A 20,903-nucleotide genomic window follows, 5' to 3' on the forward strand; every position below is an offset into this window, starting at 1 on the left:
CGCGCGGGGCGGGGCGGGGCGGGCGAACTGCGCATGCGTAACGGCCGGCGGCGCTTCCGCCCGCGCGGCACTTCCGGGTCAGCGCCGGAGGCGGCGGCGGCGCGCGGTCCCGGCGGCGGCGGACGAGGCGAGGCGGCGGGCGGTGAGGGCGGGGTGGCGCGGCGGAGCGGGCCGCACTGTGCTGTACTGTGCTGTACTGCACTGTAGCGCTCGAACCGGGGCCGCGGCCGATTCTGAACAGGCGGCAGCGGCCGGGAACGGCCTGCCGGGCCGCCCGAACTCGCCCCGCCGTTGCTGGGGCCGCGGCCGGGCCCGGTTCTGGGGTTGGGGCACCTGAGGGTGCCGTGCGGGGCGGGCTGCGACGGGTAACGTCACAAAGCTTTAGATATCTCTAATGCGGGTGGGTGTCTTTGGCACAGAAGCTTTATCGCCTTAACTTGCAGGTGTCGTTAGGCCATGGGGTCTTTGATGGAACGAGAAATGCGATAAAGCTGAGTGGATGAGGCACAAAATTACACCTGGGCATCTGGAAGCTGTAAGCAGAACATCGATGTGCTAGCCCTATCGCAGGCAGCGGCTTTTTGAAGCACCTGGCTCTGCCGGTGCTACGGAGTATAGGAAAATGTTTGCGAAACTGAAGAAGAAGATCGCAGAAGAGGCAGCAATTGCTCCCAGGCCCGGGGGGGCGGCCAGGATCCCACGCTCCATCAGCAAGGAGTCCATCACCTCCGTGGGAGCGGACTCGGGAGACGACTTTGTGAGTTGTGCCTTACTCTGAGTGCTGCTTCTCAAGCCGTGTTTCTGTCACTGCTTTACAGGAACCATTTTAAGTGTGCTGTGTGAGTTGAGAATGCTTTGTGGTGCCTTTGTGGGTATATGTCTTAATGTGCAGAGGAATCAGTAGCTTGAGTCAGCTTAAATACCAAAGGGAAAATATTTGGCTGTTTACTATGAGAGTTACTCGTTTACTCATGTAAGCACTAGTTACAAAGCTATCTGAATACAAAACATGATTAAGCAGACACAGGACGTTGAGTGAATGTTAAGTGAACAAATATGTAAGATGCCTAGTTGTGAGATTAATTTCTGAAGCAGTAGGAAAGCAAGATTTCCAAACTCCAAAACTTAATATTCATTTAACTGCTCTTAATGCAGATTTAATACAGCTAAAAAGCCATAGAGAATCACGTGCCATTTATGCTTTGGATTTTGCGTGGAAAGACTGTTAAGTTCACTCCGCATAAATATTGTTGCTTTTTTTTTTCATAGTTTCTATTTTTTCCAGAAGACTTTTTCTCTGACCCACCCAGTCTGAGCTCTGCATTATTAGAGCTTGATATTTTTTTTTCCTAGCCATTCTGTTGTGCTGTCATATTAGTGATGGGTTGGAACAAACTGCTTCTGCTATAGGCTATTTTAAAGAATCCCCTGCATCATTCCTAGATTGAGCAGTGTTTATTGTCATAGGGTTAACAGGATTATTTTGACTGCATTTTGTAAGTTACATTGTTGTTCTTCTGTCAAGGCTTCTGATGGAAGCAGCTCTAGAGAGGATCTTTCATCCCAGTTGTTCAGAAGAAATGAACAAATAAGAAAACTGGAAGTCAAGCTGTCTGGTATGTGTCTCGATACATGTGAAATCTGATGGCTTAGAAGGTAGTTTCCTTTCAACTTCAGTGTTCGGAGTTCTGAAAAATGTTTATTTCATTTTAGAACGTTAACTTGTAGTAAGCCCCTATCATTCTCATCTAGGTAGCATTTCTGCCCCCATGCTTTCCCCCCTTTTTTTTGGTATTATTTTGTGTATGTGATGGTTTGTTTCTCTTAGGATCTAAGACTTCTGATGTTGACAGTAACACAGGTGAAATGAAGAAAAAGGAAAGAATTCAGCATAAAACAGTCTCAAGGCTGTTTTGCTTTCTAAGATAATACCTCATTCTGTAGAGCTGTCATTAAGGGTTCTGTTCTGACACTCCTTCCCATCCCTGTTGTATGGAGTGGAACTTCTCATGTAGCTAGCAGACCTAGGACAGACCCTCTTGTTTGTACCACCCATTTACCCTATGGGCAGTGGGGAGCTACTTGCTTGTCTTCATCATTACAGTCACCCAAGTTTTCCTCAGAAGAAATGATTTTCTAGTTGAGAAAATCATTGCTGTTTTCCACTCATCTTTTTATTTTTTTTCCTCCCCCCCTTTTTTTTTTTTCCTGATTTCCTTCCCCAATGTCTGTCCATTCCTGGTCTGTGCTTCTCCCTCCTAACACAAGATTATGCTGATCAGATCCGAAACTTGCAGAAGATAAAAGAGAAGCTTGAAAATGCATTAGAAAAGCATCAAGATTGTACGTACTAATTTTTAATCTCTCTTATAGTTGAAAATTGCTATAATTTAAATATAACTGGAAAGAAACAATTTTTACATACAGTTTTTTAAACATTTATTTTCAAACCGTATACATGCAAGTTGCAAAGAGGTAGAACAGGCTCCTGCCTTACTTATGATGTGATAACAGCAGTAATGTGCTGGTTGTTGAGTAAAGTTCTTATTATGCTCTATTTGGCAAATTTTGGGCTGATGTGTAGTAGGGACTTTGTTGAAACCTATGGCTTTGTTGTAGTCCAATGAAGAACAGAAGACATCTTCTGTTACTTGTGACACTTCTCTTGTGTGCAGGCAGTGTTGTGTGATAAGTGGCACAGTATTAGTGCTAGAGCTGAGATGGTGCTGAATACTTGAAGAAGCAGCTCTATAAATGTATAAATAACATAGAAATTTCAGAAGCAACTTTAAAATATGGATTTTTAATACAGTTTGGTGCTTCTCTGTTGGTAGCTTCCATGAGGAAGTTTCAAGAGCAGAATGAAGCCCACCAGGCCAACCGAGCCAAGATGGCTGAAGGAATGGCTTTGGCCTTAGAAAAAAAGGACCAGGTAATGGAGCTTAACAACTCAGCCTTTGTCTGGCTGTGGAGATCTGAATACATTCATTAAAGTAGCTGTTCTGCATTGGATTGGCTTAGTGTGTCAAAGTCAAAGAAAGGAATATTAAATTCAGGTTGCTTGTAATTGTTCTGAATATTAATCTTTTTAAAAAGAGCCCACAGAAATTTCTGGTATAAAGTCTGCACACGTGTTTGATAAGATTCCATTGTGGTTGGCCTTGTTGTCATTTTTGTTTTATTTTATTTTACTTGAATAATACTTATGTATTTGGATAACATAAATTACTCCATTACTTTTGTATATAAAAATACCATCTGTTATTTTTATTTTGGTAATTGCTTTTTTCATCTTAATATTCCTGTTATCAGGAATGCTATACTCAAAAGTCTGCAGCTGGGTTGTGATTTTAATTCTTTCTTTCTCGTTCAGGAATGGTTGGAAAAATTGAGTCACATTGAAAAGGTAATAAAGCTTTTGATTCATTTTATATTTTCAAACAGTGCCCCACATATTTTCTATAGCACAGCCCTGTTCAGTCCTTTCTTTGCTGGTTGATCAGTGAGTAGGGCTGAAGATCTGCCTTTATTAGCAGTGCCAATGCTCCATGAGCTACTTCTGGAATTAATGTTCATTAATGTGGAAGTAAAGAATGGTGGGTTGCAAAGAGAAAGATTTTGTGGTTTTATATGGTGGAATTATAGTTTCCTTAATTACAGAGGAGACAGCTGGGATACAGAAAGAGGTGGTGACTTAGTCTGAGCTCATTAGTTGGTCATCTGTTTCATAAAAGAAAGGAATCTATTAGGTAGGAATTGTCTTAGTATAGGATTTCAGTTTTGCTGTAGCTGTTTAAAGGTAAACTTTAAAGTACCTCTTATTATGAAGATGCTGAGCATGCTGCTGTTTGCTGTTAATTTTTTAGATAGGTTATATCTACCTTGTGAGTTGAGTATGGCAGTGAAGACAACTTTTAAAGAAAAACTTTAGAAACGTATTGATTGCCTACTGCAGTTTGAATTAGAGGAAGTTGTGATTCTGTGTATAGCACTGTCGCAGAGCCTTGTGGTTGCAGGACAGATTTATTTCCCAGAGAATTTAATTGACCTCCCACTGACTTCAAATTAACTCATAGATGTTCTTGGATTCCTTTTTTGTTTGTTTATCAGGAAAAAAAAATGCTTGAAACACAGTTACAAGAAATGAGGGAGCAGAGTTTGAACCTTTTTCAAAAGAGGGATGAAATTGATGAACTGGAAGGCTTTCAACAGCAGGAAATGGCCAAAGTTAAACACATGGTAACGTTATTTTAAGTACGACTTCTTTTCTAAAGTTTCTGTTAGAACACCCAGTGGGCAGTACTGCATTAATTTTTTTTGGCCCTAATGCTTGTGTCCAGCGTGACTCCATGTCCAAATCCTATCAGTAGGTACGTACGTATGGGATTGCATTGAGTATTTCAGCAGTCTTTTCTAGGAGTTACTTCACTTAATTCATCTCATAACTTAATAAGGGAGACTGTTCAAATGAGAAGACTGTCAGTATTACCAATTCACATTTCTTGCTAATGTTCTGGTATTCAGCTTTTGAAAAAGGAAGAATCTCTAAGCAAAGCAGAGCAGGAGCTAGAGGCACGCACTCGAGAGCTGATCCATGCTAAGGAGATGCTTCAAGAAGCAAGCACCGAGTCATCAGGCCTACGGAAAGATCTTCAGGAGTTGCAGGAGCAGTTCTTGGAGCTGGAGGCACGGAGGTGTGGATGTATTTTCGTGAAGAGTGTATTTTTCCTGTATTTTTTGTCCAAATCTAATTTTGGGGGGGTGGGGGGAAAGTGTTTATGTATGCAACGAACTGACTACCTAATTGCTTCTAGCATGCCAGTGTGGATGTAAAGCCTGAGTTTATGTATCTTTTCAAGCCAATTAAAGCAGTACTCATTTAGGATTTTGCAAGCTTGTTATGGTTTTTTTTTTTTTTTTTTTTTGAATACTTAAACACTACATCTTTGGGGAAGATGTATAATGAATACAGTGGTTGGTTTTAGTACAAGAGCTGGTTGATGTTGCTTAGTCCATTTATCCTATAGCAGATAATTCTGCCAAATGTTATTTTTCTGGAACACTGTCACTTTTTTTTCCCTATTTCTATGAAGAGATGAACTGATGACAGCTGAGAGGAATGCAGAAAATAAGATCACTGCTCTGGAGTTGAGGGAACAGGAGCTACAAACTGTCATTCAGCACCTTTCTGTAGACTTGCAAAATGTAAGTTTCATATAAGGGGTTTGATTCAAAGAGCTCTTCGTCTACAGAAGTTAGATTACATATTGGCTGTTCGTGGAATCTTAAGATTCAGAGCAAGAAATTTCTCTTTTTAGGCTCGAGTTGCTGGTTCTGGATGTGAGAAGAGACTAGAAACATTACTGGTAGAGCACGAATCTCTGAAGGTGGAATACGAACAACACAAGCTAAAGGTTAAGAATTTGCAGATGCATCTGGTTCTGTGTTTGAAATTTGGTGTCTGTTAAGTGTTCTACATCATATTGTCTTTTCAAACAGAACTGATGGCATTTTTTCAAGACAAACTGCAATGAATTAGATAAGAGCTTGGCTATGAAAAGGGATTCTGTGATTTCTTTTTCCCGCAGGTGACTTTTGAATTTGATGAGAGAAGTAAACTTATTGAACAGTTGCAGGAAAAAGTGTCTTCCTTGGAAAAGAAATTGGAAAGAAATCTTTCAGGGGTTGAACATGTACAGGAACTGCTCAAGGAGGTAATTTTATATTTATGGACTGATTAAAAAGTGCAGTTGTAAGGAATTATTTTAGAATATACATTGCTTACTACACATGGAAAGGATATATGATGATGTAATGCAGGCATGTTTGTCTCTTTGGTGTATACTGACACACTGTGCTGGACAAGCTTGTGTGGGTGGCTGTGCTCCGCCCATTTATGTACATGCTGCACAGATGTCTGCATTGGTCTTTCCACATGGTTTGTTTAGGCAATGCATCTGTCTGTTTAGAAGGGAAAGAGAAGTTTTTTAACATGCCCACAAAAAGCAGAGCAACTGGAGAATTTTATTGGTTAATCCTTACAGAGAACAGCTCACTCTGTTTCTTGGTATTCATCTTCTATCATCATGATTCCCAAAGCATTGGGACGGGAGTTGGAAGCTGATTTGCACATAGGTGTATAAACAGAATGTTGCATATTCAACACTTCAGCCTCAGAATTGTTAAAAACAGATGAAAGCATGAAGAAATTTGCTTCTCTTTAGTGCTCTTTTCACTACTTGATCCTTCTCCAGAACTGATGCTCCTATTTTAGAGTCACCTTGGAGCAATGTTTTCCTATCTGGATCAAAAAGAAAAACTGTTCAAGTTTAGTATGGTGTAATTAATGAATTTCTAAGAAACATCTTAATTAAAATCTTATCTCTTTGTCCATCCTACCCTCTGTTCTTAACCCAATATAATCTTCAGAAAGCTTCTCTTGAGCAGAAACTAGATGAAACCAGTCAACAGATATTAACAGACAGAATGCATCATGTTAATGCTGTGAATCAGTTAGAAACACGGGTAAGTTGCTTTCTTTTTTTCCCCCCTACAAATTCCTAACTATTTCCATCCTCTTTACACCCAGTAGCTTTTACTGTTACTGCATTTGTGTTTTTGACCTAAGGTGATGCTGTGTGTCCCACTTAGTTTTCAAAGGATGGCTCAGGTCATCTCTCCACCTACAGAGATGGGGAGGTGCCTAGAGGTTCTGAAGTTAAGACTTTTCCTGCTTATGTTTCCTACTCTAAGAAACAAGTAGCTAAATTGGAACCATTGCTGAGCAAGGTCTGAAATGATGAAGAGTATTTAAAGAAAGCAGGACGTGTCAAGTAGACATTCTCTTTGAACTATGTAGTTTCATAGTTTTAATGTTTACCTGCCCCTGTTATGTCATCCTGTGTTCTATATGTTGTTTTTCTTTCTAGTAGTGTAGATGTCAGTGGATAAGGAAGTTAATGTATGGTTATGTTTTAGAATAGAGAACTGGAACAGAAACTACAGATTGCAACAGAAGCATTGAAAACGAGCAAGGAGGAGGCTTGTGAGCAGGATCTGAAGATCCAGAAATTGGTGAGTGTACTGCATTGTGTTTGCGTGACCAATAGCAAGCCAGGTTTTCAGCATTTTCACCATTTCTCTTTGTGTTCCATTTGTTGCTCATTTGTTTTATTACTGTTTGTCTCCTAAACTAGTAGTGTTTGTATATGAGCTCCTGGCACTGCTACCGAAGAAATAGTTACTGAAGTTTGAGTGTATGTGATGTGCAAATACATCCAATTCTTACAAGAGCTTCAGAATATAGTTGTTTAACTTTGTGTTCTTTTTCTCATAAGCAAATGGATCTAGAAAGTGAAAGAAGTAAACTACAGCAGCAGGTTTTAAGTGAGAAACATCAGTATGAACAGAAGGCTTCTGAGCTAGAGTCTCAAATTGCTGCTCTTCAAACAGCTTGGGAATTTGATAAAACTGCTGCTGAGCACAAGATAGTAAGTACAGAAATTGTTGAGTGGGGCACCCAAGACTTCACAGGACGATTTTAACAAAGCTAGTGGACCTTACATGTTGTCTGAATGTGCTTATTAAGAGTTCCCAGCATTACAGTAGAAGATGTAATACTTTGAAAAATGAAATATGAATTGAATGTATTTGTTTACGCCAAGCATTGGAACACTTGTACTTAGTACTTAAGGAGTCTTTATTTTACAGAGCCAGCTGGAAAAAGAAAATGAAAATCTTAATGGAAGCAGAGAAGAGTATGAGAGTTCTTTAATAAAACAAGAATCTCTACTGAACAAGTTAAAGGTAAGGGTTTAATTAGTCAGTGATAATGGCTAAATATGGAGCCTAATTTGAGAAACAGTTACTGGTAAAGTGTGTTATGTTCTTAGTACTCGGAATCAACGTTACGTTCAGGTTCTATGTACTTTAAATTGTTTTTCATACTCAGTAGAAATGCTTCTGAGAAGCATTACATATGTGTGATCCTTTCCTGAAGCAGAATGCTTGGGTCTGTCTAAAAATACATTCCCTTATTGTCAGCCGTGAAGGGCTTTTAAATCCTGTTGGCAGTAATGAATACGGAATAATTACAGCATCGAATAGTTAAGTGGAACTCAGGTTGTAGTTCTCTTAAGTAACTTCTAGATTACTTTTGGTTTGCAGAAAGAATTGAGCAGCAGAGAAACTGTCAATAATGAAATTGCCAACACATTGGAAGAAACAGAAAAACAAAAGGACAAATTGCAACAGCAGGTTGGTTAATACCAACAGTCTAATATATGTACAAACACTCCAAGACTCCACAGATCAGATGAGACTTGGACTTATGTTCCTGACTGTTATGATAATTAATAAAATCATCTTCAGTATGGAAGGTAGCCTTGGTTGCCTCAGTAAATGTTAATAAATAAATAAATAATATATAATTATATATATATAAATATATATAAATGCTTTCACAGGAATCTAATCAGTTTATGTGAGGTAATCCAGTACAAAAGTCTTAAATACAGCTAACTGCAAAATTAGAGATTGTGGGCTGAAGGATTATAGCAGGTTTTGGTAGTTGAGTATAAACTGAGAGGAAGACCAGTTGGTAGTGAATGAAGACATTTGCTCAGAATGAAGATGATTGGTATTCCAGACCTCTTTAGTTTGTAAGATGTGTAGTCCTGGTGGCCAGCCATCCCGTGGCATTCACTAGTTTGTGGTTTGCTTTCTGTAAAAACAGTCAGACAAAAAACAAGGACAGCAAACACACCACCAAACACAACTACAGAGCTAATTTGTTCTGTTGTGTTCCTTTCAGTGTTTATATCATATCTTTGTCCCTCTGAAGCACAGCAGTTCTAGAATCCTAAATTTCCTAATAGGAAGGAGTTTGTATCCAATAACTGAATATAAATTCTGGGTAACCTTATTTTGTTCTTCTGTTTTGTTAAAACCAGCATAGTGAATGATGTGAGCGTTTGTTTTCTTTAACTGGGAACTGCCATCTGAGCAAATTTGACTGAATTTAGTTCCATCTTTTAGTATCTTTGTTATTCTGGAACCGTTGTGTATATTTGCTTGCTTGCTCTAGCTGTGGGAAGAGTTACCAGATTTGCATAGTCGTTGTCTTGCAGCTGCCACCTGCTGGTTATGAGGCAATCTGTACTTGTGGTGCAGACTTATCAGAAGCTGAAGTGTGTTTTAGCTTTGGCAGTATGTTTACTTCAGTGCTTTCTAATGAGACCAGCACTGTGTAGGTGATGCCTTCTGTGAATTTGAAGTTGAACTGTAGACATCCATATTTTGCTGTCTGTAACAATAATGCTCAGTCAACTACTTTTTCAAGGTCCTGTATTGCTTAGCACATAGCTCAGGCAGCCCTTGTTTAGTTGTAGATACCATCCACTGCCTTTCACTCAAATAAGAATTCTTCAGTTCTTGCCATAAAAAAAAATCTGAGATATGTTGAAATCTTTCCATGGTCTCTTCTAAGTGTATATCCTTAATTTTTGTTTGTTTGACTGCTTTAAAGGTTTCACATCTGGCTACCTTAATAAAGGAAAAAGACCGGCTAATTGATGAAAAATCTGGTATGCTTCTAAAACAGAAGGAAGAACTAAACCAACTCAGTCAAGGTTAGATGAAACAAATCTGCTGTATTCCAGACAGTTTTAACTGAATACAGTCTCTAGGTGTGGGCTTACTTATGTGTAGATGGTAATAATTCTAAATTTTTCTTATCTCCATACTTAATCTATTTGAATTTTGAAAGTCCTCTGTCATTCAGTATCAGTCTCTGTTTCTTTCTAAACAAACAACAACAAAACCCATCTTCTTAATCGTTGTTTTGCAGTGTTTTATCAGAAAATAACAAATCTTACTGTACTTTCTGTTGGTGAACAGAACACAAGAAATAAAGAACTGGTTCAGTTCAGTAACTACTACTTTGTACCACTTTGAAAACTGCGCTTGCTTGAAAGACATAATTTACATTCTTGAATCAGTTGTAAGCTGATTTTCCACAGTTACACTAAAAAATGAAGTGCAGTCATCTTCATTCAGTTCCAGACACCTCTGTGTTCTTATTGTGTTGCCCTTATCTAGAAAGGCACCCAAAGGGTGGCCTCCTGTTGCACCATTCCATGGCTGGCTGGCTGTCAGCAGCTGTCTGTGCCATTGCCATGTGTGCTCACAGCCCCACATGTTCCTGCAGTCAGAGAAAAAGTCACATGGGCTTTTGGTGGAGGCCTGTGTTGTTTTAGAAGAGGTATAGTTGATAATTAAGCTTTTAAGTATTAAAATGACTCTTACTTTTAAAGGGAGAGATTGCTCCATTGCAAAAATGCACATGTGAGCTTGGGTGGCTTAAATTTCACGTCTTTGTGACAGAGCAAGGCAAATAGGTCAGGATTTACCGTCACAGTAACTTTTGTCTATATATATAGGCAAATAAAAAATAATGAGAAAATCTCATTTGATTCAGTAGATTGGTACTAAGCAAGTTTCTTCATCCTCAGATCATGAAGCTGCATTGCTACAAATGCACCAGCTACGATCTGACGTAGAGGCAAGTAATAGCCAAGCAGTGGAGAAAGAAGAAACAGCAAGGAAGGAAATAGAAGAATTGAAGCTACAGATACAGGAGTTCCTACTGGCCAGAGAACATGAGAAAAATGTGAGTGCTAATTGCAAAACTACTCTATTTACACTCTTCAGGAAAATAAGTAGGTGTGCAAGAGATCGCACTTCTGGTGTACCTTGGTGATATGCCATTATTTGTTGTTCCCTGTCTTCTGTAAGAAAGCTGTCTGCTGTCACAACTGTGACTGGTTTGTGAAGGACACCACCACCTTATTTTATTTCACTTATAAAATGTCTTGAGGGGATTGAAGGCTGAGACCCAAAAGTGCCAAACAGACCACTGAGAGAATGTGGAGTATTGTCACTATTGCTTTCTGGTTTGGAAAACAAACAATGGGCCAAAATGAAAAAGAAACCAAAACCACCACTACCTCCTACTACCACACCAAACAAAAACATACAAAAGCAATAAAATCTTGCTTTCTCCCTAAAGACTGTTAATAGGCTGCAAATATCACACCTCTGCAATTTGCTGTTTTCGTTTGTGTAGGTTTCAGAACTAGAAGAATCAGCAAGAGCCTTGAATGAGCACTTACACCTTCCAGAAAATTGTATGACAGAACAGAATGGAGAGGTAACAGCTACAGATGTCATTCAACTTCAGAAGGATAACAGAGAGCTGGAACAGCAAATTGTTGAGAAAAACAAGGTAAACTAAACAACAGAAATGCCTGTTTTAGTTAGGAAGCCTAATAATAGGTGCCAGAGCCTTAGAAAGAAAGGCCTGAACAGGCTTACAAAAATGAGAGATCCAATCTGAATCCAGCTTTCTATGAGTATTTCCCCACCCCAGACTGTAAAAAGGTGTAGCAATAGTGAATGAAAACTGCAGCCAGAATTGTAGAGAAATCTATGTGGCACATTCTGCTTCTGCTCCTTACCTATTCTGGAGAAAAGAAGCACCAAATGATACCAGTTACAGCTTTCCTGCAGATCCCTTTTGTTTGAATTCGATTTATTTCTATCATGCTGTCACACTGAAGCCTGGTGTCCTATCTCACGCCTGCCGACATTTGCAGCTCGAATTGTGAGACATCCAAATCACTTCTCTGGAGCTGTCAGTTGGTTTAATGATTGCCTGATTCTTTGCATTCATTTTACATGTTTTCTCTTCAGATACTTCTGTGTCATTATGTGCCCTAACACTGAATGCTGTATTAACTCTGTCCTTTGCTCTGCTTATAGATGATAAAGCAGCTGCAGCAAAGAATGACAGAACTGAAGAAAACTCTCCAGAAGGAGTTGGTAAGTGTCCTGTTCCTCAGTCTCTCCAGCTGGCACTTGCTGAAAGTTACTTACAGTAGAAATTCCAAAGACTTGATTGCAATCCACAGTTTGTTTGTTTGTTTACTAGGAATGCTCGCAGTTTCCTTATGATTGCAGACAAATCTGTGAACTCTTAATTTAAAGAAATATGTAATTCTGGGTCAGTATTTAGTGCGTAGATGGTGCCTAGGGTAGCCATCACTATGCAGATACTGCAACACTAAATTTTAGGTATGGACTTGTATTTGTAGTATCTGGTATCTAAATGTTTCTGTATATTGCACAACTGAGATTTGTGGTTGCTACTCAGCTGTCATTCAGCTAGAATTTCCCAGGCAGTGATGTCAGCCACGGGAGACTCTTCTCAAAATAGTTTCCCTCTCCAAGAAAAAGCCCTCATATTTTAAACATTTTAAAAGAGGGTTTAAAATATTCAAATATATATATATATAAAATATAATTATTTATTTGTTTATTTTGTTCTGAACTTGAGAATTGCATTCTGTGCATTTGAAAAGCACAGAGCAGATTAATGGTGAAAGAAAAATGATCAGATGTCACTTTCTAGCATGGACCCAATTCTGCTGGTTTGAGTCATACAAATGTAGCTCTAACAACAGCTTCGTTCTCTCCTGGAGGTTAGAGAAACATAAAAATATGCACCTCTGCTGTCATACCCTGAAGGATGAGAAGCTTGTTCTACTCAAGCCAGGTTGTACCAATCTTAGGGGTACAAATGCTCTGTATTAGATATCTCAGATTCAGATTTTCTCCCAGCATCCAACTGACACAACCTATAATGCTTTTCTCTTTTTCTTTCAGAAAATAAGGCCAGACAGCGAGGTACCTGAAGTACGTGAAAAAACAAATTCTGAAGTGCCTAATGCTGCTGTGACTGTCACAAACAACTCTGATTTAAACGACTCAAGGGAGATAAACTTTGAGTACCTTAAACATGTTGTACTAAAATTCATGTCCTGCCGGGAGTCTGAGGTAAAGAATCCTAGAAAGACGGGTCGGTACGCTTGTCTTCTAAGTCTCTTTGTCTTTAAAAACTGGTACCTGGTAAGAATACTTCTATGCCAGCCCAGTATTTTTGCACTTAAAAAGAAATTGACTGAGGCAGCACAATAAAGCAAAACAATAACATGTTTGGGAGTACAGATCATTAAAAACTAAGTAAAAGGTAGGAAGAAGTTATGTCTAGAAGTTAAAGACCTGAAGCTGCAAGGCATTTCCTCTGTACTATTCTAAAAAGCATATAGAATATATGTGATTATAAAGTAGCTGTATATTTAAGAAAGATAGCAACAGAAAAGCACATGCTGTTGAGGTATTACTTATAAGAGATGATTACTTGCATTTGGAGCTCCTTTGTATTCTCTAAGTTGTGTTGAAAAAGTTACAGGTAGAAAGAAGTCATGCCAGAGTATGCTTTTCTTAATTGTAGGTCAAGATAGTAGGTAGGATGAAGAAATAATTGTGCAGCTCCATAGTATCCAGAGTGTTTGACTCCTTTACTAGCTCTGCATGATGTATCTCACTTGCACTCTTACTACTATGCAGTTAATACATTGTGTATGTAAAGCAGCATGATTCTTATCTGTCTACATGCTGCTACAACTTTTTAAAACTTAAAAAAAAAACAACAACAACAACAAAACAAACAACCACCACAGGATGCTGTAGGAGGCAGGCTTCTTCTCTATTCTAACCTTTTGTTTTCTTCCCCCAAAATATGCAAGCTGAAGAAAGCTAGGAGACACAATCAGAAGAAAATAGATACAGGCTGTCCTGGTCTATTGTAATAGGGCATAGTGGAAGGTTTTACTGTTCTGCTCTTTGCAGTTGTAATTAAAAAGTCTGCAACTAAGCCTGCAGAAAAACTGTGTTGCACTGTAGTCCAAAACACAGAGACTGAGAGCATCATAAGCACTGTGGTTTCTTTCAGGCATTCCATCTTATTAAGGCTGTATCTGTTTTACTGAATTTTTCCCAAGAGGAAGAAAATATGCTTAAAGAAACTTTGGAGTACAAGGTAAGGATTCTGTTGCACCTGTAGCCTATAACTGGACTTGCAGCAAAAGATGTGAATGCTCTTAGATGCTGGGAGATGCTGAAAAGTAGCTGCTCCTTCCAGATTTAATCATGTGAAACTATTTTCATTTTCACAACCTGAAGTCTGCAGAGTTCTGTTTTATAAATAGTTTCCATCGCTTGATGGGGAGATGCATATATACTGTATTCCTGTTCCAGTCTCCAGCTTCTTACAAGTGTGAACCTAGCATGATATGTATTGTGCTTTCCTGTCCTAGATGTCGTGGTTTGGGTCAAAGCCATCTCCTAAAGGCAGTATCCGGCCCTCTATCTCAAGCCCAAGGACACTGTGGTCTTAAGGGATCCTGAAAATGGGCAGTCAGCATCTAGCCACTTTTTTTTCTGTGAAAAGAACACTGAACACACCATTTCAGGTGTGTCTTAATCACTGTCATTGCAGTATTTTGTACAAGAACTTTGACACTGTTTACAAAAGTAATGCTGTGCAAGGAGAAACTTTCACTACAAACTGACACCTCTTGTGGGCTGGGATCAGGGACCTTTCTCGATGGTCTCTCAATGGAAGTCAGCTCCTTGTGCTCACCAGACCTGTTATCTTAGCACCAAAGGATAACATTAACCTCACTAACATGGGTGCTGGCAGTTCAAGGTTCTAACACGTGCACCTGTTGTGATGGTGATTCCAGCCTATGTTAGGGAGTGCGAGGGTTGAATAACTCCAGACACAGTGAAGCTTCCTTGTCTCATTGTGGAAAGCAGTGGGGAAAAAAATGTTGGCAATACTGTACTGAATTTTTGACAGTTTGAAATGACTTTCAAAGGACAGGAGCAGGAGCTTTAACCAAAAAAGAAATTTGCCTTGCCTTGTTATACTGACATAACTAATAGTCTGCATCTTTTCATATCACTGTGTAATATAAGGTGCATATATCCTGGCCTGCAGTCTTGAAGGCTGCACGTTGATCATGATTATTTAATTTGAGAGCACAACTTTAGAGTTGTCCGATTTTACTTTTCTTAAAGAAAAATAATATTTAAAATGGTCTTAATTATAGTACCTAATACTCAGTCGCCTTTAAAACTAATCTGTTAGTCTGTACCATAGGTTGTTAGCACTGGGAAGAAGGGGTAGTAAACCATTTTAAATTTTTAAAACTGAATTCCAGGTATTGTAAGTATAACTGAAAATACTTTTTATAATTAAAAAGAAAAAATAAAAAAAAGATTATATGTATATATATACACATTGAAAGAGCGTGAATAATATTGGTACTAAGCACTTTGGGCTTTCTTCTTTAACAAGTCTGCTAGCAACAAAATTTCATAACCAGTATCTTTTGATGTGGTTTTGTGTAGTTCAGATACTGTTGCTTATAAACTGTTCTGAGCATTTAGTGGGCTGTTAACTGTGTCCTAACTACATGACAAAAGACCACAGCTTAGGAGGTTTTTGTTTTTGAGGGCAGAATTAAACTTTACGAATCAGTCTTGCTTCTGGCAGCTTGCTGTCTTCAGCCTTAGGAAAAGGGAACTAAGCTGACACAGATTGGAAGTGCAGTTTTGCCCTTCAGTTTTAACACCACCACAAAATCTAGATGAATATAGGAAGCAGCGATCAAGCTTACTTCTTAAAACTTGGATATCTATATATAAGAAATGCGATGGGCAAGCTGCTATTCTGGTAATTCTCTTACAATGAGATTTGTGTTACTAACAAAGATTTTTATTAAATATATTAAAAAATAAAATTAAATTCTACCTGTCCTGTAGTGGAGATATGGTCATGTTCAGAGCTCTGACTTAGCTTTGCTGACAGGAGACATGAGCAACCTTGGTGGTGGTGGCAGGTGAGATATAGGGTTAGAGTTACAGCATGGCAGCTGCTGTGAAAAGATGGAAGTATTCTACATGAGGTCGGTCAGCAGAGCAGTGAACATGCTGCAGATCTATGCCCTAGTGGACTGGATCCATTTTTGTTAAGCAGCTGTACCCAAGGCATACCAACTCACGGTAGCTATTGCCTTGGCACAAATATACACTCCTTTTAAGAGCTAGGATCTATTTAAATACATTCAGTAAAATCAGCAGGACTCTCTTGTATACTAAGATTTGATCCATGGCACTTAACTATATAGAATAGGGAAGCTTATGGTAAGAGTGCAACTCTAATATGAAAATAGACAATCAAAAAGTAGATTTGTTAGTTGTTCCTGTACTGGAACAAAACAGGGGCAGGATAACCCTCCTGGGCCTTGGAAGGGTCTTTAGAATGTCTCCTTGCTCTGCCCTGCTTCTGTGTGATCTGAGGCCAGAGCATTCTCCCTAGTCACACTGCTGCAGGCTGAATGACAAATTTGGTTTCAGTTATGCCTGGCTTGAACTGTACAGTAACGAATGCAGTACAGGCAGCCTGCAAGAAAGAGTGATACATAAATTTTAGATTATATGTTGACTAACAGAACCAGTTTAGCATCCCAAAGCTCATACTTACCCTAAGGTCACTAACTTGCCATAAATGAGTTCTCAAGTGTTGAATTTTCTTCAGATATCAGAGCAAGAATGGTGTGTGTGTGTGTATGTATGTATGTACATATATATTAAAAAAAAAAGCTAATGCACTTTCCCTTGTATAAAAACAGTGGTATACACAATCCTTTCTATGGCTGTTGAATTTCTTTCCTTCTATGCTGTAAATATGGATTGTATTATGAAACACTATGAAATTTGTGGTGCAATATGTTTTGGATTAAAACTCTAATCTTGATTTGTTTCTCTTTCTTTGTGGTCCTGATTGTGTCCCCTGGGATGCTACAGCTATTTGAAACAGTTTTAAAGCATTGAAGCAGAATTTATCTTTGACCTGTGCTAAGATTGTGTAGTTGTGAAATTAAGGCCTGTTTCTCACAGGGAATTAGCCAGGAATGAGGTAAGGTGCTTCTGCCTCCTGAAATCATCTCTCTAGAGACAGCTGCTACTTGTGCTCTTAGCAGTGCTAAATACAGACTGGATGGATTACAGCCTCCTTCTGCAGTTGTATCAGTTGGAAGCAGGGCCCAGGCTCTGTGCAGCCGTAACCTGAACACAGCGAGGCTGCTGTAGCAGCCAGCACAGCTCAGTTTGAAGACAAAGTTTGGAAGGAGTTGGAAATGAGTGCTCATGTAGTGGTGGGCACTTAGCATAGAAATGCTATTATTGCAGGCTTGATTTTTGAGTGTCATATTTAAGAGTAAGCCAAAAATCAACAACTGCCTTAACTTGTATGATCCAAGAACTTTATTGATGCAGCAGGCACTTTACAATGAAACCAATCCCATAGTCCAGCTGTCCTGTGACTGTATCTATCTATCTATCTATATATATATATACACACATATATATACAAAATCATCTTTCTAATAAACCCTTCTCCCATTCATAAACTGTCAGAATTGCATTTGTGAAGATCATAGCTCCCTCTTAAATAAGCAGTACAGACAGGATCTTGGATCACCACACTTTGATAAAGCAACATCTGAAAATACCTGCTCACTTTCAGTAGTAGGAGGCAGGAGTTTGCCTTCTCTCTGCCTTAAAAGAAGCAATCAGGAGAATGTCTCGGCTCCTGTATGTGATAGTCAGAATATACAGGAATACCTTTACTCTTTTCCCACCTTATAGGTTAAAAGCAGTCCAAGAGGAGGTTTCCATAGTATTTCAGTAGATTGCAATCTCTAATCAAGATGGACCAGTGTCACTTCAGCTACTTCCTTCTTCTGGGTCCAGAACCGATGGCTGTCTTGGTTTGAATTAATAGTCTTTAAACAGTCTTCCTTGCTGTAAGAACTCTTACTATGGAACCTAGTCCACCTACTGCTAATGCCTGTGGGGTGAGAGAAGGAGACAAGATCAGTGATACAATCACACACAGCCAGTGGCTCTCACATAGGCAGGCTGCGCTTCACTCTTTTTATTCTCAAAACTTTAAAACAGTTACTTGTGGAAAATGAAGAAGTTTCCCCCAGAATATGCAGACATTAGACACATTTCAAATAGTTCTAGATACTCAACTTCACCACACAGCATCAGGTTTCCATGACAAAACCTTCACTGTTCTTAACAGCCTGCAGGGCTGGCAGTGGTTCTGCCGGTACGACTGTTCCATCACACAAAACATGCACTGTATTCATTAACTCCTAAGCAATTTTTTATGCTAATTGCTACCACCAGAGCAGGAAATTCAGTTCTCAAGTTGTTCCACCCCTCCATGTCTGTGCAGGTGCCTTCTGCACTGCTTACACCTTCAGATTCCTGCAGTAGTAAGTTTTATGTCCAGACTTATTTCTTTGTCACGTTCAGCTCCCTGCTTGTTCCTGTCCTGTGCCATGATCTTGGGAACTCTATGCCCCCTATCCTCTCTGAGCTTATACAGATGAGTGCTTTCTTTGACCCGGGTTTTAGCAGTACATAGGCAGTACTACTCTATAAACGTGCTATAAACGTAAGAAGCAAGGAAATGAAATGCAAACAGAACATGGTAACGCATCCCACTAAATGTGAAGGTTAAAGTATGTTCTCCAAAACCTTACAAACTGACTTGCATCTAGTGAAGGACATGGTGTCACTGATGATGCAGAATGCCTCACGTCCCTTCTGTTCCTGAATGAGAAAAGGAGGAAGGGCTTGGTGTGGTTTCATTTGCATCCTTACTGTAAATGAAACATCCTTCTGAACACAAGAAGAAGGATGCAAGGACTGCAAAGCAGCTGCTCAGATCAATGCCAGACCTGACGGACACAGAAATGGCACTGGGCCTTTCCAGAGGATAGGCAGGTGCTGCTGAGTTGCGTGTCCTACCTGTGCTGCTGGAAAGCAGAACTCAGAAAGTTCTGAACAGCGCCCAGCCCGCTGTAAACCTGTCACGTTCCTTTCAAAACAAAGGGGAAGAGATGCTTGCATGTGTCTACATGTTCTGGGCACTGACTACTTTCCAGTCAGGGCAGTCTTGTGTAATGTTACATACTGGGAGCATCAACCTATGGTGACCCAAAAACAGTCTCCAGTGGGAAGAACAACACAAAATGTCAAGCAGAAACATGTTCCTTCCTGTGAAATTTTCTCCTCCTCCTGCCTATCAATATTCTGCAAGGCTGGGGACAGCTGCTAGTAGCTGGAGTCACCACTGCACAACTTCTGTTTTAACTCCTCACAAGAAGGAAGCATACCTTTGCAAACAACCAACCAGCAGTCAGTTGTGAGCACAGCACATCCCTCCTGCAACCCTCCCACAGAAATGCCACAGAGTGCCACTGTGGGTTCCACTGGAATCTTCAGAGACATCCAAAGCCTTTACTGGTAAACTAAACAGGTCTGCTATATCCTAATAAATTCGGACACGTACTCTGTCACAGCACTTCACTGATGAAAAAATGTCACACCTGAGCTATCCTGGGCATCCCATGAGCCAAAGGCACCTTTCAAACAATTACACCTCCACTTCCAGTTCTTGCTCCGTTGGGGAAAACCAACAGACAGACGCGCAATGCAGCAGACGCTGCTCTGCCACACCCCACCCCACCCCTCCTGGCTGAGGAAAGCTCTGAAGTACCAGCAGAAGCTTCGGAAGCCCAACCTTAAGAGACCAAAGACAAAAGGCAGCACCAAGCACTGCTCCTCAGGGGAGGATCGCCCCCATCGCACACCTCTCTTCCAGGGGGTTCTCCTGAAAGCACTGATGGCAACTGGAGAGCCCAGAGCAAGCACTCACCTTTTCATGCCACTGGAGTAATATTGCACTGCTATTTTCTGTTGGCTTTTCAAATCCTTTATAAATATACTTCATTAACAAGTCAATACCATTTCTGTCTAAGGAGTTCACCGCTTGTTCGATTTCACTGCTTTTAAAAGACGTGAGGACTTTGAGCATGGTTCCCTGCGCCTGCTCCTGCACAGGAAAGGAAAACGCTGTTAGGATCAGCAGAGCTGGACACGACCCCGAGAGCCGCGAGCAGCAAAGCGCCCGGAGCAGCGGCTGCGCTGTCGGTGGTGAAGATGCCGCAGCCAAACAGGAGAGCATTCTGCACCTTAAGTTTCCGTAGTGAGAAGAAAGAAGGGAAGAGCTCTTTAAAACTGGACTTATCGGTACTCCTACCTCGGGAGAGCCACCCAAAGCGCACTGCAGAATTGTCTGCAACAAATCTACAGTCCGAGACCAACGTCCTGCTTCTGCAGCACGCTACAAGATCCCTCGGGTGTGCTTCGGGACTTCCTCTCTCAGCCATCAGTTGCTGCCGGGCGCGTTTCCCCGCACCTCGGGACGCCGCTCATTACCGGCGCGGATCCCGGGGCCGCACTCACCTTCAGGGCCGCGCTGCGCGTCTGGGCGGGGGCGCTCCGCAGGGCCGCGTGCAGCGCGCGCAGCGCCTCGCCTCTACGGCGCGAGTCAAGGAGTAACGGCGGCACCGGGAGCCCCGGACAGGGCGCGACCCGGGGAGGGGGAAGGGAGGAGGCCGCCGGACCGGGGGGACGCGGCAGCCGAAACTACGGCCGCCGGGCGGCAGCGGTGCGGGACGGAACGGGGCCGGGGCGGTACGGAGGGCGGCGCCGGGCAGCCGCAGGCCGCGCTCCCGCCCCGGTCACGTTCCCGGGGCCCCCGACGGCAGCGCGGGCCGGGCCCGCCCGAAGGATACTGCCTCAGCAGCGCCTCCACCTCGGGGCTCGCGTCGGGCTCCGCCGCCGCCGCCTCCTCGGGCTCCTCCACGAAGCGATTCTCGTCGTACTGATCGATGTCGAGGCGGCGGAAGCGGGACGAGAGCGTGCTCCGCGCCATGCCGTCGGAACCGGAACCGGAACCGCCCCTTTCGCTCCGCCTCACCGGAACCGGAAGCGCAGAGCCCGCCCCGCCCCGGGCGAGAAGGAGGGAGCGGAGGGCGCCCCCCGCCGGCCCGGCCCGCACAGCGCCGCCCCGC

General features: G+C 41.4%; 2 protein-coding genes across 5 annotated transcripts; one reads left to right on the plus strand and one right to left on the minus strand.

The window, feature by feature from the left end:
- Positions 1 to 51: 51 nt before the first annotated feature.
- Positions 52 to 17,138, plus strand: GOLGA1 (golgin A1). Of its 4 annotated transcripts, none has more exons than XM_090121280.1 (23): positions 52 to 142; positions 444 to 757; positions 1,526 to 1,616; positions 2,269 to 2,343; positions 2,835 to 2,932; positions 3,374 to 3,406; positions 4,111 to 4,239; positions 4,525 to 4,694; positions 5,094 to 5,205; positions 5,319 to 5,414; positions 5,589 to 5,714; positions 6,430 to 6,525; positions 6,979 to 7,074; positions 7,338 to 7,490; positions 7,711 to 7,806; positions 8,167 to 8,256; positions 9,527 to 9,629; positions 10,512 to 10,669; positions 11,126 to 11,284; positions 11,821 to 11,880; positions 12,724 to 12,894; positions 13,853 to 13,939; positions 16,774 to 17,138. In XM_090121280.1, exons 2-23 carry the CDS (start codon positions 623 to 625, stop codon positions 16,798 to 16,800), a joined length of 2,361 nt encoding a protein of 786 aa, XP_089977406.1. In that variant the 5' UTR covers positions 52 to 142; positions 444 to 622; the 3' UTR covers positions 16,801 to 17,138. The 4 variants fall into 4 exon arrangements, with proteins under 4 accessions (XP_089977406.1, XP_031457851.2, XP_089977405.1 ...); XM_031601991.2 differs by lacking the exon at positions 16,774 to 17,138 and adding an exon at positions 14,217 to 16,723; XM_090121279.1 differs by lacking the exon at positions 16,774 to 17,138 and adding an exon at positions 14,217 to 16,723 and having other exon boundaries at positions 52 to 127.
- A 78-nt stretch (positions 17,139 to 17,216) lies between these two features.
- On the minus strand, positions 17,217 to 20,876 carry ARPC5L (actin related protein 2/3 complex subunit 5 like). Its single transcript, XM_031601998.2, has 4 exons — positions 20,625 to 20,876; positions 20,293 to 20,365; positions 19,703 to 19,879; positions 17,217 to 17,818 (listed from the first exon to the last, which is right to left on the minus strand). The coding sequence occupies exons 1-4, from the start codon at positions 20,762 to 20,764 to the stop codon at positions 17,756 to 17,758; spliced, it is 453 nt and encodes a 150-aa protein (XP_031457858.1). The 5' UTR covers positions 20,765 to 20,876; the 3' UTR covers positions 17,217 to 17,755.
- Positions 20,877 to 20,903: the final 27 nt, after the last annotated feature.

The sequence above is a fragment of the Phasianus colchicus genome, chromosome 19, assembly GCF_987193195.1.
Source record: "Phasianus colchicus chromosome 19, bPhaCol1.hap1.1, whole genome shotgun sequence".
Lineage (NCBI taxonomy): Eukaryota > Metazoa > Chordata > Aves > Galliformes > Phasianidae > Phasianus > Phasianus colchicus.

Excerpts from the sequence above, each read along its gene's own strand:
- ARPC5L (XM_031601998.2), bottom strand. The coding sequence starts at position 20,764 with ATGGCGCGGAGCACGCTCTCGTCCCGCTTCCGCCGCCTCGACATCGAT. Across the intron at positions 20,366-20,624 it reads GTGGAGGCGCTGCTGAGGCA|AGGCGAGGCGCTGCGCGCGC; the intron begins GTATCCTTCGGG and ends CTCGCGCCGTAG. Across the intron at positions 17,819-19,702 it reads TACTCCAGTGGCATGAAAAG|GCATTAGCAGTAGGTGGACT; the intron begins GTGAGTGCTTGC and ends CTCACCCCACAG.
- GOLGA1 (XM_031601991.2), top strand. The coding sequence starts at position 623 with ATGTTTGCGAAACTGAAGAAGAAGATCGCAGAAGAGGCAGCAATTGCT. Across the intron at positions 6,526-6,978 it reads TGAATCAGTTAGAAACACGG|AATAGAGAACTGGAACAGAA; the intron begins GTAAGTTGCTTT and ends GTTATGTTTTAG. Across the intron at positions 7,807-8,166 it reads CTCTACTGAACAAGTTAAAG|AAAGAATTGAGCAGCAGAGA; the intron begins GTAAGGGTTTAA and ends TTTGGTTTGCAG.